We start from the raw sequence: 15,311 nt of genomic DNA, 5'->3' as shown, positions 1-15,311 counted from the left end.
ATTTGGTCGAGTGGTGCGATATGCCATAAGCCCTTTTTGTTCGTTGGAACCGCAGCGCTACCATTTGTAGCTCGAGTACTCAAGTGCGATTTAGGTGGGTAACGCTTCGTCAGGGTACCCAGAATTATCGTATACCACTGATTTCGTAACATCGCGGCTAAGCAGATTCGTAATTTGTTCTCGCAACACGTGTTAGCCTCAGAGGGTTTGAGATAGTGACTTGACAAAACGATACCAGACCTACTATCTGTGCAGGTCCCCCACATAATCGCGCAAACTCCAGACATGCAGATGAACAGATTGTAGCAATGCTCGCTGTATTATTGAAGCCTGCCTCATCTTTTGCGACTTTTAACAACCTAAGTTGTTAACAACGCCTGTCCCGCATTCGTTCTGGAACTTCGTAGATCCGTAGCTCTCAGTACATTTTCCTACTGCAGAAATCGGGTCATTTTCGGGAATTGCATAGATGATGTCTTTAACGACCACTGGCAAACACGTCACCGGCTGCCCTTACTTCAAGGAGCTGACTACCTTCCCTGGTCCTTGCACCATGTATGGGTCGTCACAAGCCAGCTTGCAAACTGAACCTGCAAGTATCGAGCTACATGACTTTGTCACGTGTTCGTGTCTTCCATGATTAAAAAAGTTTCCTTCTTTATTCTCTGAACCGAAAAGAATGGTCGTATGTCGGAGCTCATTGCCTCATTTGTCATTTTTCGTAAGGTCTTCAAAACCTAGCCAGGCACAGGCTTTGGCAGCTTGCAGTCTCTTTTTTTTTTTTCAGAGTCTTTCCATTCGCGTTCAGAAATTCTTTCTGATCGCTTCAATGGTTTTCCTTCCGTATAAGGGGCGCTTGCGTTTGAGAAGTTCGTGCGAAATCCACCAACGACCGTAGCAGGCATGGTCAATTAATCGACAATCATCGAAAAGTGCCTCGACATGCGTTCCTGGCGGCACTAGTGCACGGCTACGACCATGATCGCCGCTGAGGCTAAACGAACGTAAATATGACCGCCAGGAAATCACTTCCAGAGACGGATAAAGGAATAGCCCGGGATGAGCTTGCGGACATACGAGGCAAAAACAGCGCACTACCACAAACACGAGAGAAAAAGGGACGAGACACAAAGCTGCCCTTCCTTCCTTCTCTTCCCTCGTGTTTGTGTTAGTGTGTTGCATTTTTCTAGAATGTCGTACCGACTCGGCCACCAGTCTACGCTATTGAGCTGGCAGATATCACGGCGACACCAGATATAGTTTACAGGGTTTAACGTCCCAAAGCGACTGAGGCTACGAGAGATGCCGTAGTGGAGAGCTCCGGAAATTTCGCCCACCTGGGGTTCTTTAACGTGCACTGACATCGCACAGTACACGGGCCTCTGGAATTTCGCCTCCATCGAAATTCGACCGCCGCGGCCGGGATCGAACCCGCGTCTTTCGGGTCAGCAGCCGAGCGCCGTAACCACCGAGCCACTGCGGCGCGACACCAGATATAAACAGACACAAAATCGATGGTTTACTGTGACAACCAGAGTTGAAACCTTTATAACCAGAATATTTTTGTACTTGTAGGCACTCTGATCTCGAAAGCACTACAGCAATATTGTATCTAAGCTTCATTTCCGAGCTGATAGCGGCCACCATGGCAGCGGTTGCAATCACGTGTTCCAATAACGTTCATGTTTCCAGATTACTGCGCCCAATACTTATAACGGTTGTAGTGCAACGGTTGGTTAGCAAAAAGGATAACAATTATGACTGCAAGCATGGTTAGCAAAAGGGTAGGAAGTGTGGCGTGCATAGGAGTGTGGCCGCTGCTGTCGCTGTAAAATTGTCCTCCCTATGTTTAGGAGATGTTTATGAAAGGCGGTTTACTAATATCCCTCAAAGAGAAAGTATATAACAGTTGTACTTTACCGGTACTCACCTGTAAGGCAGAAACGTGGAGGCGAACTAACAAAGAGGGTTCAGCTTAAGTTAAGGACAGCGCAGCGAGCTATGGAAACAAAAATGATGGGTGTAACGTTAACAGGTCGGAAGCGGGCGGAGTTGGTGAGGGAAAAAACGCGGGTTAATGACATCTTAGTTGAAATCAAGAGGAAGAAATGGGCTTGGGCAGGGCATGTAATGCGAAGGCAAGATAACCACCGGTCCTTAAGGGTAACGGAGTGGATTCCAAGAGAAGGCAAGCGTAGCAGGGGGCGGCAGAAAGTTAGGTGGGCGATTGAGATTAAGAGAGTTGCGGGAATACGATGGCCGCAACTGGCGAAGGACAGGGTTAATTGGAGATACATGGGATAAGCCTTTGTCCTGCAGTGTGAGTAGTCAAGCTGATGACGATGTTCCGGACGGCGCCGGGTGGTACATCTCAATACCGAAACCGAAGGTGGCGTTACAATCCTCTAGCCTCGGAATATTACACCAATCAGAGGGCCCGGTTTTGAAACAGAGGACCAATCAGGAGCTTGGCAGCCGATGTGACCGAGGAGCTCTTTTGAAACAGCCTCCACGTGTTCGAGTCCACCGAGAATTCACTTGCAATCAAACAATAACAAAAAACGTTACATTGTTATTGCTGCCGAGGTTTACACGACTGCTTCCTATTTGTGTCGCTGGAGACCTCGTCACGTGCCCTGAACCCAACCCAGTTTCGCCATGCCTCCTGGGAATCGCGGCCGAAAAATAGCCCGGTTTTAGAGGCGCACCCTTGTCCCATGTCGGGGCAATAACGCCGCGTAGCGGTGTGTCCCGGTACTTGTACTAGTGCACCCCTGTCTTGCTCGTTCGGCGAAAGTCCACCACGCCCTTCTGCTTCTAGTTTTTCCGAAGCGCCTCCCGCTGATGACGTCAACGCTGTTTCGAAACGAAGGCAGAATGAACTCGCCCCAGATAAGCGCCCGTTATCTTTCGCTTGTAACGCGGCAGTTCCGTCCCGGAGTCTAAGGTGACAGGTAACATACAAAAGCAAATGATAATTGTCGCGTGGCGGTTTTTCGTATCGCTCTTTCCAGAGGCAGGGAGGGCTAAAGTGAAACTGTCAAAATGACAAAGCGCTATACGAGCGAGCTGCAGGAACAACGACACGGGAAAAGGAAAAGAAATAAATAACAAAATAAGAGATATTCGGTAAGCTCAACACAACAGGCAGGTGAAAACGGCAAGAAAGGCAGAACTGTGTCACTACCTCAGCGACGACACATCGACCCTAGCTGCCCCGTGCAGCTCCAACGAACAGCAAGCCCCCGGCCGTCTATGTGCGAGCCTTCGTGAATACCCAAAGACACGTGACCAGGGCTGGATCACGTACGCCGCCGCGGCAGGGAAAGAGGGGAAGGGGGCTTCTGTCACGTGACTGGATCGACTGCCGGTTCCGCGGCTGCAAAGAGCTCCACCCAGTAGTAGCGTTCGCAGTAGCCGTTCAGCGGGCGGCATCGATCCTCGCGCGCTTTTCTTTGCCGCTTAAACAGAACGAGCTCGGCGCCAGGCTTCCCACCGACGGCGGGAACATTTTGCGAAGCTGACGCCGCTGCCGTCAGCGCTGCTAAACGCGCTCCAGAACAGTGTACCGGAACGCGCAACACTAACGCGCGCAGTTCGGCGTTCGTCTGCTACGCTGCGAAGCATCGAAACCATAGAAGCTCTTCGTTGCCCTGGTTTGTCGTCTGCTAGCAGCGTGTTCAACACATCTGTCGTCTGCTCCGCAAGGAAAAAAACAAAGCCGTTGGAACCTCGGCTCCATCTGCAAGTTGGCAACAGTTTGGAATTTAAAACATTGCGCCAGCGCTCCTCACTTCGCCTTCGTCCTGTGTCGTCGTTTCCCGACCAAGTTGCTACAGATTTTTACCGCCTGCCATGGAAATTTGAAGCCGGCCTTGCGGAAATCGCCGTCGTCTGCCATTTGTAACGTGTAACGTGACTGTCTTCTGCTTTGCTAGTCGAATCAGAACTATTGATACGTGGTGTCGTCTGCCACTTGTTACTTGTGTGTTCAGTAAAACTCCTGCGCTCTGAAAGTTTCGACGCATCGCACCACACCTCCTGAGGTGTGGTTCTGCATTGCTGCGTTATGAACATACCTGCCGTGCGTCGTAATATGTGGCACATAGTTGCAGGGAAACAGCGCCCACTCTTAACTGTGAAGTGCACTTGCCTATCCTGCCCTAAAGACCTATGCTAGCAACTTTCTACTCACGCGATTCCCTCGTCTGGGAGCCTGGACGGTGGCCGATCGAGTTCCCGCATTCGACACTTTGTATTGCCAACCTGTACAATCTGCTTTTGGAACTATCCGTTTCCCCATGACCTGGCCGTTTCGTGTTTTGAACGCCACCCACTCTGAGCCTGCAGCGAAACAACAGAGTTTGAAAGACTTCAACAACGACGTGTTCTGCTGCGACATTCGCTCTGGATCGACGACGGAAGAATACCGGCTTGCATCGGTATGACTTGGATCGTGTCTGAGTGGCCGGTTGCTTAATCACCGCGCGCATTTCGTCGTATGCTACAGCCATGATTAGTCATCCCGGGCAGTGGCTTTTCAAAAGACGGTGTCGTCTTCAACGTTGGCGTAGATGATACTGAACATGGAACCTTTCTTCGAGAGAGCACGGCCTCTTCTCCGACTTGCTTTGTGTCGGTCATCATTGTGACCTGTGTTCTAGCATCAACAGCAGACGACAGAATCGTTGTCAGTCTTCAAGATAACTAGCATCGACTATAGTCGTGTGGATGCAAGGTTCGAGCAGTTCATACCAGGAACTGGTCACGCAGTGTACAGTTCTGTGTCTCCTAGTGCAAACGGGTGTTCTGTCTAGTGACTGAACCGGAACAAATGTTACCCCGTGCCAGGACTAAGTAGTTTGTGGGAACTTACTGAGAACCGAGACATGGCCAACCGAAAAGCGCCCGCATCAGAAAATGGCGACGAGGCCAAGGTGCAGAGACTACTGGTGAGAACTCAACCTATTTTCTGCAGTTTTTTGTTTGCTTTTTCTTTTTATGTCCCTGTTTGTGAACGACGGGCGTCGCGGTTTCATGTATTGACATGCTCGGCCCGGCAGACCTAGATCTCTAGATGGCGTGAGCTTCAATGGGAGTGGGTCTTGAGCAAGGCACAGAGCTGTACCAGAACAGGAAAAGAAATAGTATTGAAATAAAAAAGGGGCATTTCTTGCTGTTTTGGGAATCAAAAGGCACTAAAAACTTTTTTCTGCCAAATAAGCTGTTCTCATAGCTATTGCACTTCGCGTCCAGATCATGGAGCACTCATTTTAGTCTATTTACCGTCTGAAGTTCCACTCCAGTCAATGCAAGGTGCTGTAGTGGAGGGCTTCGGATTAATACCTTCGATCTGGTGTTCCTCATGCGGTGCACAGAAATTTTCCAGCGTTTATATCTTCCTAGTATCCGAGCTAAACGTAACCAAGGCTTAGAAAAAAACGGAGTGTCCCAGGTGCACGAAACCAATTGAGTGCAGTTCAGAGCCGCAATGCGTAGTCGTAAACATATCTTACCTATGAAATCTTTATTAATTAGCAACATTTTAAATTATTCGTGTCAGAGATAGAGTGTCAGTGCGGGAGCTGCTGACTGTTTTTAGAAACAGTCGGCTGAAATGTTTGTACCAATTTACCATTCACCTAGCTTTTTTTGCCAACCTCAAAAGAAAGCGCGCAAAATGCAATGCTACCACGTGACAGCAATGCTACGTCAGCGTCCCAAGATTCACATGGGGAAACGAAGTCAGCTTTCCCCCGGAGCGCTGTTCTCGACAGAGCCTTTCATATGGTAGCTTTTGTACTTCGCGGGCTTTCTTCGAAGGTCGCTAAATAAAGCTGCGCAAAAGGCACCTTGATGCAAGAATTTTAGTCACCGCTTTTCTCCATTTAAGCTTTATTCCTGAAAACTATGTTTAAAAAGGTGGCTAGTTAGTCTACACCAATTAGTAAACTTACGGCAACGAAAAACTTCTGCCGACTAGGCCATGCGACTTTAAACAGCGCTTAACTGGTTTCACTTGGTCTTTGTTTACGTTGAGAGCTAGGACACCCTGTATATTCTTCGTGCCTCAATGCATCGCGGCTGCCGCGATCATGTATCGAACCCTCAACCTCGTAATAGGCATCATCATCATCAGCCTGACTACACCCACTGCAGGGCAAAGGCCTCTCCCATGTCTCTCCAATTAGCCCTGTCCTTTGTCAGTTGCCGCCACTGTATCCCCGCAAGCTTCTTAAGCTCATCCGCCCACCTAACTTTCTGCCGTCCCCTGCTACGTTTGCTTTCTCTTGGAATCCACTCCGTTACCCTTAAAGACCAGCGGTTATCTTGCCTTCGCATTACATGCCCTGCCCAAGCCCATCTCTCCCTCTTGATTTCGACTAGGATGTCATTAACCCGCGTTTGTTCCCTCACCCACTCCGCCCTCTTCCGATCTCTTAACGTTACACCTATCATTTTCCTTTCCATAGCTCGCTGCATTGTTCTTAACTTAGGCTGAACCCTCTTTGTTAGCCTCCACGTTTCTGCCCCATAGGTGAGTGCCGGTAGTATACAGCTGTTGTATACTAGGCATACAACACCGTAATTTACATTGAGCCACCGCACCGTGAGATCAGCTGTTGCCAACTCCTCCGCAGAAGCGCGCACACTGCGGCGTCGGCATAGTGCGTATAGCTAGCCATTCTAGGCTTTCACTCATCACAGACGGGGAATACGACCCCGTCTGCCAAAATTGTTACCAGGGAGAAATCGCCACCCAGGCTCACATCCTCTGGGGTTGCGCGGGAAATCCGCCCCCTCGAACCTTACTGCCAGCTCCCTCCGAAGACGGATGGAACCAACTCCTCAGAAGGCCAGACAAGAGCATCCAACTGGCACGCATTTCGTGGGCCCAGGAAGTCGCACCCACCTGCCCTAAATCCCGCCAATCTATGGCAATAAAGTTGTTTCTCTCTCTCTCTCTCTCGTCGTCAAGCTATGCTATGACTCTACTGTGAACCTCGTCGTTGAGCTGTGCTGTGACTCAAGTGTGAAGCTTTACTGCGGCGAGTTTCTAGGGTAAAACTAGTACCTCACCATCCTCATTAGCCTGACTACGCCCACTGCAGGGCAAATGCTTCTCGCATGCCTCTCCAACTAACCTTGTCCTTTGCCAGCAGCGACCACCGCATCACCGCAAACTTCTGAATCTCATCCGCCAACCTAACTTTCTGTCACTCCCTGCTACGCTTGCCTCCTGTTGGTCTCCAGTCCGTTTGCCTGAATGACAATCCGTTATCATGCCTTCGCAACACATGGCCTGCCAAAAGCTTTGGTGTAACCTCCTACGGGATTGCACCAAACTATTACCGGTCGCATCAAAAATAAAATAAGAGAGCGTTGTATTGCACCGCTCCCAAACTAAGACACATATCGTCATGAGTGCCTGCACTATATACAACTGGCCTCTCTCTCTAGCTCCATTACGGCGACTACGCTGCCAATATCCATGTTAAGTTTGAGTGCTGCCACTCCCGGGTTCGAACCCGACCGCGGCTGCCGCGTTTCGATGGAGGCGGAACGCAGCAGAAGGCGCCCGTGTGCTGTGCGATGTCAGTGCGCGCTAAAGATCCCCAGGTGGCCGAATTTGTTGTTGTTGCCTTGGTGGTATGGCACATACCCACGACGGGGGATCGGCCAGAGTTTATCCCGAAGACTTCCACTACGGCACCTCTTCCTCTCTTTCTTCTATCACTCCCACCTTCCTCCCTTCCCTTGCGGCGCGGTTCAGGTGTGCGTCGAGATATGTGAGACAGATACTGCGCCATTTCCTTTCCTCAAAAACCAATTTACCACACAAAGCCAATAATATCCAACACTAAATCTTGCAGCCTATACGTAACTCTTGAGACACCTGGCTCGCCCCGCCTGTAAAGTACGCTTCCAGCATTTAAGTGAGTCGATTCCAAGAGAAGGCAGGAGTAGCAGGGGACGGCAGAAAGTTCAGTGGGCAGACGAGATTAAGAAGTTTGCGGGGATACGGTGGCCGCAACTGGCAAAGGACAGGGTTAATTGGAGAGCCATTTGCCCTGCAGTGGGCGTAGTCAAGCTGATGATGGCCGCTAATGCAGCACGTCCAAGACACGCTGGAGACTGGTGGTGGCGATATGGGCGGTAGAAGTTGTATAGATCTAGCAATGATATCGATAAATGTGTTGGAGTGTTAAATTTCCGCACTGGGCATTTGGTGTAAAGTTCCCTTTCTCCTGGGGACAGTATCTAGGTCACGTTATCCCATATTATCGTGAGATTCTCGAAACGACCCACTTCAGAGCGGTCCGCTTTAACAGCATCTTCATTCATTTATGCATTCATTCATTAGCGAGCAGATCAACGCGGCAGTTTGGGGTGATCACAATGTCTCGACAGGACTTGATGCTGGACTTCTGATTACGACTAAAGCTGTTGCTAAACCCTCACAAAGGTACTGCTGTGAATTCCTTTTTGTGGTCATGAGTATCGTATGTGAATAGCGTGCCAGCTAATGCTTTATGTCGATACTCCTGCAAACCTTGCTTTCTGTGGCTACACTCAGCGACTTTTCATTTACTTTGCTTCTCTTTTAATTAGTTAGATTCTTTTTACTGAGGTCTTTTCTGGCTTACTGGTTTTCTTCCCACGGTCTGTATCCTTAGCAAAAGGGAAATGGAGATTTTTATCGAGTTGCTATAGAGAGACTTTTATACTCGCTGACTAGCGCAGTGCGCAAGGTGAGGACCCACTGCTTCGCGTGCACAGCAGACGTTTCGGCTCTGCTAAAACTTTCAATTGCGCCCAAGGCTCACGCAAGAAATCGGACGCGCACCGACAAAACTGCCCGCTCTTCAGTGAAGCGTTTTCCTTTCGTTGTATTTATTTGCGTGAACTCACGCCCAGTTTCATTTACATTTTAGAATTGGCCCGACAACTGCATGAGCGACGATAGCGCGATATTTGCACCACTTTGTGTTCGACGTGTAAGCGCATGAAGTGTTGGAAGGTTTTTCGCGGGACAAATACGAGGCTCTAGCAGCGGAAACAAACTGTCACATTGGCTACCACCGCTATGATGAATTGGGTGTGAAAACCGCGAGTTCAATATTTATTCAGTCATTTAAATTCAGCCCAGGTTCTCAACGATATGCCGTGCAACGGCATTGTGAACAGATACCTTATTACAAATCTACCAGAGGCTCTGCTGAAAAAAAAATTAAAATTGGTTTTTGAGGGAAGGAAATGGCGCTGTAACTGTCTCGCGTATCTCGATGGACACCCGAACTGCACCGTAAGGGAAGGGATAGAGAAGGAAGTGAGAGAGGTGGTGGTGGTGTGACACTTTTTATTAACAGCCTTTATGTTAGGCGTTCAATAGGTCCTGGGCCAAGGTGACGAGCGCGCGTTGCAGGTTCAGGTCCCGGGAGGCGAGTCAGATGGGCCACGGTGGGGGTGGGGGGAAAGGATAGGCGGGGAAGTGAGAGAATAAGGGAAGAGGTATCGTAGTGGAAGTCTCCGGAATAATTTCAACCACCTGGGGACCTTTAACGTGCGTTTCGCCTCCATCGGAACGCTGCCGCCGAGGTCGTTGTGAACATTTGGAATGTGTGGTGGAGACCTGTTGATGCAGTCGCAATTTACATCGAAACCAGCGTGGTGCACCTGCTAGCGTCATTCTAACGCGTATGTGATTTTAAATTAAACCCTATCCTCGAGCTGTGTGGAGCACTCTAAACAGAAGGGGGTAAAATGGAAGTAAGCTCTGCTCTAGAACACTCTCTTTTGTGCGCTGGAGGACAACTTACTTCCTTTTTATTATCATATATGCGTATTCTTGTTTAGAGGTTAGATAACCTCAGCGGATGGAGTTGAGATAAGGGAACGAGAGGGGCAGTGACTGTCTCGCTCTCGTTGGACACCTCAACCACGCCAACAGGGAAGGGATGAAGGAGGGAGTGAAAGAAGGAAGAGAGCGAGAGGAGCCTTATTATGGACGGCTACTGGCTTAGCATAGACGCCAGTGTACATCCCCGAGCCTGAAAATCTGAGGACTTTTTGAAAGTCTTGCAATCTATTGTCGGTATGCTTTAACAAAGGACAAAAAACTGTACGCGGAGCTAGAATTTCAACACTCCGCGAACAAAACAATGCGGGGGAAGAAATTTAACATGCCGAGAACGAGAAAGCAAGAAGTTAAAGGAAACGCAAACCAAAAATAGGCTTATCTTCGACCCAGCTTCGATTGAATCGCGTTCTCTGTTTTCCCCGTTTTCGGGTCCCCCTTTGCAGACGAGAAGCCAGGAAGAAAGGGGCAAGAAAAAAAATAACAGCTCCTTCCTGCGGCCGCCTCCTACTCAGGTGAAGGCTAATCAATAAGAACTGCGTATCGGACCAGCGGTGGTTGCGACCCAGAGTACCCCCTCACCTTCCCGTCATTCCTTCTTCGTGCGTTGGCCAGAGAGCGATGCCTCAAGGTCTCGGCCCGGGTCCGCCTTTTGTTCTTTTTTTTGTTATTTCTTGACAAAGAAGCAGAAGGACGGAGCATATACATGATTGACGAGAATTCTACGAGGGGCAGCAGCGCACGAGAGTTTCATCGACTCAGAGACCGCTCCATTTCATTTTTTTTTTTTGCATGTGTTCTGCTCGTTGCGAATGCCATAGATGGAGATTGAAATCGTCGAACGAGTCCCAGGTGACGCGATCTGAAACGAGGGCCTGGGCCCTCACCCGAAGCGAAGCAAATTGCTCTCCGAAGGAATAGAGCTGGCTTGTAATTGTTTACCAGGGGAGCCACTGACTCGATCGAACTGAGCATGCTTGGTAAGAAGACAAAACGCATTTGTTTTCATTGAGTGCCAGCTAAGAAGCAGCGACTACCCTCTTTATTCGGCCGCTGCGGTGGCTCAGTGGCTATGGTGCTCGGCTGCTGTCCCGAAAGACGCGGGTTCGATCCCGGCCGCGGCGGCTGAATTTCGATGAAGGCGAAATTCTGGAGGCCCGTGTACTGTGCGATGTCAGTGCATGTTAAAGAACCCCAGGTGGTCGAAATTTCCAGAGCCCTTCACTACGGCGTACCTCATAGCCTGAGTCACTTTGGGTCATTAAACACCGTTAACCTAACCTAACCCTCTCCCTCTATATGGCTTCCGACCGCCTCCGAATGCGTTTGCTTTTTTTTTTGTTGTTGCTGGTATTCACCCTGGCACTCTGATAGATCACCGATTGGTAGGTATGCGTGTTATAGGTCACGCCCGTGTGAATTTTTTCTCTTCGTTTTTAGCTGAAACGTCCCCAACTCGTGTTTTCGGTCTAATCTACTCTGCTGTTTGTCTGCCTTATAATGACGATGTGGCGGTATATCTAAGTGGGAAAAAGCCCAGGAAGGTAAGGTTCAATGATAGGGCGAAGTGGAAAGGTCTTTTCGAATGCAGTGAAGCCACATAAAGACGGGACAACGATGTACACAACCTGCCATTTTACTTATACATTCATCCATAAATACATTTCACTTATACAAGCAGCAAGCATTGCAGACTCCCTGAGTAATAGTGCTCAACACTGTTTCGAAATTCTGTCATGCTTTTATTTGTTTTTGCTTTCATTCTTCCGGATAATTTTGTGATTTCTGTCTTGTTTCGTTAGTTCTTTTTCTTTTCTGCTGTAAATCTTGTTCATTACGCGTAATCCCCCCCCCCCCCCCCCCCATAAGTTTAAATTACTACAATCATTTCCTTCGGCATTCATCACCAAACGCTGGTAAATCCTTCATCGTGGGTATGTGCCATGCCGGAAGGAGGGCAACAACAACAGCGGTGCTCGGTTTATACGGGCCGATAGCTTCGAGAATGGGTCTCCGACTCAACCTTGTATGATGAAGACTATATGTATGATAGCGCTTATTTGCTCAAGCTGCCCTTGCTCTATAAAAGTTAACCATCATCATCCAACAACATAATATTTCCATAGTCCGCAGCACTGTTGTTTGATTTCTAGCCTTAGTGCTAGCCTTCAGATTTCAGCCTCAGACTCGAGTAGCGCAAAGATACATCGCTTATTTACATTCCTCTTCGGGGTTTCTGTAAGCTGCTGAGAGTAATTGCTGTTAGTAATCTGGGAGTGATAGCCAAAAGTGTTCCGCCAAATCGTAATTCCCCTCTAAACTTCCTCTTATGGCCTGTATTGTCAGCGCTTATTATACTTATGCAGATGCGCTGCTTAACTGATTCAGGCAGTTTACTGCCTCACTCGGAATGTCGTTTCTTTGATAAGTTCAAACTGAAATGTCTTGAAATGCACAAGGAAGAATCCGAGAAGTGTCTAAACAAAATTTAGCCGAGTTAACAGCATTGCATATAATGCTGGCGCGGCATGGTATGGTGCGGTATGGTATGATATGGCATGGAATGATCATCAGCAGCAGCAGCAGCAGCAGCATCAGAGGGCAAATTCCTCCCCCATGTCTCCAATTAACCCTGTCCTCCGCGAGTTGCGGCCACCGTATCCCCGCAAACTTCTCAATCTCATCCGCCCACCTAACTTTCTGCCGACCCCTGCAACGCTTCCCTTCTATTGGCATCCACTCTGTTAGTCTTAACGATCATCGATTATTCTTCAAAACTTTAGCCAGCGCTGCAACTGGGGACAGGGAACAAGAAGAGACGGAAAGACAAGCGCTACTAACAATTGTCCTTCCGTCTCTTCTTGTTCCCTGTCCCCTGTTGCAGCGCTGGTAAAAGTTTCGAACATAAACCAACTAGCTCAAATCTCCTTGTTACAGCGGTTATTTTTCATTCGCACTACATGCACTGTCTAAGCCCCCTGTTTCGGCTAGGATGTCATTAATCCGCGTTTGTTCCCTGACCTGCTCTGCCCTTTGGTATAGTTTATGGTATGGTATATGGTATGGTATGGTATGGTATGGTATGGTATGGTATGGTATGGTATGGTATGGTATGGTATGGTATGGTATGGTATGGTATATAAGGCTTAACGTCCCAAAGCGACACATGGGATATGAAGGATTCCGTAGTGGAGAGGTCCGGATTAATTTCAACCACCTAGGGGTCCTTAACGTCCACTGCATACACTGCTGAATAAATAGTCTTGCGTCATGAAGCAGATACTGGCCACGGACAGAAACACTTGTAACCAGCACCAATAACAAAAATTTTCATTAAAACACTTACCCGCCGTGGTGGCTCAGTGGTTACAGCGCTCGGCTGCTGACCCGAAAGACGCGGGTTCGGTCCCGGCCGCGGCGGCCGAATTTCGATGAAGGCGAAATTCTGGAGGCCCGTGTACTGTGCGGTGTCAGTGCACGTTAAAGAACCCCAGGAGGTCGAAATTCCCGGATCCCTTCACTACGGCGTCCCTCATAGCCAGAGTCGCTTTGGGACGTTAAACCCCAATAAACCAAACCAAAACACCTACAGCCTGGTTGGTAAACTAAAAACTACATGTCTGCGCGTGACATACAAAGCATGAAATGAGCGGAACGGGTACCCGTCAGGAACTCACACAAGCCTTAATATTTCATTTCCAACAGGACACAATTTTTTACTTCTTTCTCATTTCACTAGGGAGATTTCTGTGCTCACTGTGTTTAATGTGAAGAAATATTTGTTCAGGTGCCGCAGATTGTTATCCGTCGCATTGTTAGCCCAACGTCGCTCAATATCCGTTCTTTCCGCGTACCGCATTCGACTTATCGGCGCCAACTATTCATAGCGCCGTTCCCTCTGCAACGTGTGCAGTATGCAGCTTCTGTGTCACACTTCTAGGAAAGCGTTTCATCTGAATGGAAGATATATACACTAAACAACTCGAGAGTATATTGAACAGACCTTGTACGCTTTTTTTAGCTCGAGTTTGCACTTACTTAGAGAAGGAGTTTGTAAATTCATGCACCTTCTTTTCAGGTGCGCCGTATACGCGATATATTGGCCCGCCTCATATATGCTGCTCCTGGCAGCGCATTGTTGATGATCGCCGCTGGATTCATGATGTCGCGCGCGTCGCTTGCGACCTATGAGTCACTTACGAAAGCCGACATGACTTCTGGCTTCGCTTTGAAATTGTCGAAGGGAATGAGACTAAGGACTACATCTCAGTGTACTGCAAATCAGGGTGAACTCGGTGCTTCAAAAGACGGGTCATAATGCCGTTACTATGGCAACGTCATCAACCTACTAGACAAGGTTTCCGAAAACAGAGTGAAACATTCGTGCCTGAAGAGCTGAGAATGAATGTTGGTTTCGAATATTCATGTAGGCACGCCCTGCGTTAAAATGGCTGCGCTCCGAGTTCAGATTTACCTATAATTGACCAGTTATTAAGGCGAAAGCCACTAATGGCTCAAACTGTCGTCCGTTAATAAAGCGTGTCACACGCGTTTAACTCGGGAACTAAAAAAAGATAGAAGAGAACCAATGGTTGCTTCGGATAGAGGAGGGAAAAATGAGCCTATAAGCCAAGTTTGATTACTTTAGGTAAATTAGTTAATTAATTATAGGCAAACATGTCGAAATTGTGTCCAAATAGCGCAGACGTCGATATAGCCACGAAAACGGTCTGACGTCACATCCACCGGAAGTCGTCACCGCATAGTGAAAATTGTCACAGAATGGTCGGAAAAACGTCGGATTTGTGTCAAATTAGAGGGGAAAATGTGTAATTAAGCGTAATTAACACTTAAGATCCCCGAAAGATGTATAATTTGGGAATAGATATAGCCACGGGAACGGTGTTACGTCACATCAACCGGAAGTCGTCACGGCATAGTGTCTTCTGCTTTCGCCTTTCAACACTTTAGTTGCCTAAGTGTCCTCGCAATTTTTTCGTGGGAAGGGTGCCGTGAAAAAAGTGTTTCCTCTGCGTGTTGCTTATGGCAGGGCGTTGCCAATACATGTTAATGTTGCCAAACTACGGACAATCGCTCGAGTGGTCTGATTCGTTGCTTTTTTTTATTTCGTAATCGCTGACAGTCCGAGCCGGATTGTGCCAGAGATGGTTATTCCCGCAAAGCAGCCCATTAAACAAGCCCGTCTGTTCCCTTTACCCTTTCGCTACTGGGTTTTCCGATAGCAGCGTCGATAAATGCTTTCGACGAATCGTGTCCGCACCCCTCGCTCGTTTTCTAGAATGTCATTTTCTGTGTTTTACGGTGCGAAGGTGCTGGAACTGAATTATTAAGCGGCTGCTGCGAAATAAAGCGACCCCGTTTCGCGTGAATTCCGTCCCCTTCTTGACTTCTTTCAAACTGCGCCCCTTTGCCTTAAAATCATCCCACAGTC

The 15,311-nt window shown here is 48.4% G+C and overlaps 1 protein-coding gene across 1 annotated transcript in view; it reads left to right on the top strand.

Annotated features, from left to right (window-relative positions):
* The first annotated feature begins 3,647 nt into the window (after positions 1 to 3,647).
* Positions 3,648 to 15,311, top strand: part of LOC149348889 (kinesin-like protein KIF19) — a 161,260-nt gene continuing 149,596 nt past the window's right edge. Inside the window, exon 1 of the mRNA XM_089541010.1 lies at positions 3,648 to 4,952. Within this exon, the coding sequence (XP_089397136.1) occupies positions 4,890 to 4,952 (63 nt within the window). The 5' untranslated portion in view covers positions 3,648 to 4,889. The remainder of the gene's footprint in view (positions 4,953 to 15,311) is intronic.

This window comes from Amblyomma mixtum, chromosome 4, assembly GCF_055824585.1.
Source record: "Amblyomma mixtum isolate Tamu chromosome 4, ASM5582458v1, whole genome shotgun sequence".
In the NCBI taxonomy this organism is placed as follows: Eukaryota; Metazoa; Arthropoda; class Arachnida; order Ixodida; family Ixodidae; genus Amblyomma; species Amblyomma mixtum.
Note: the sequence above shows the minus strand (reverse complement) of the source record. Positions and strands in the feature narration are given on the sequence as shown.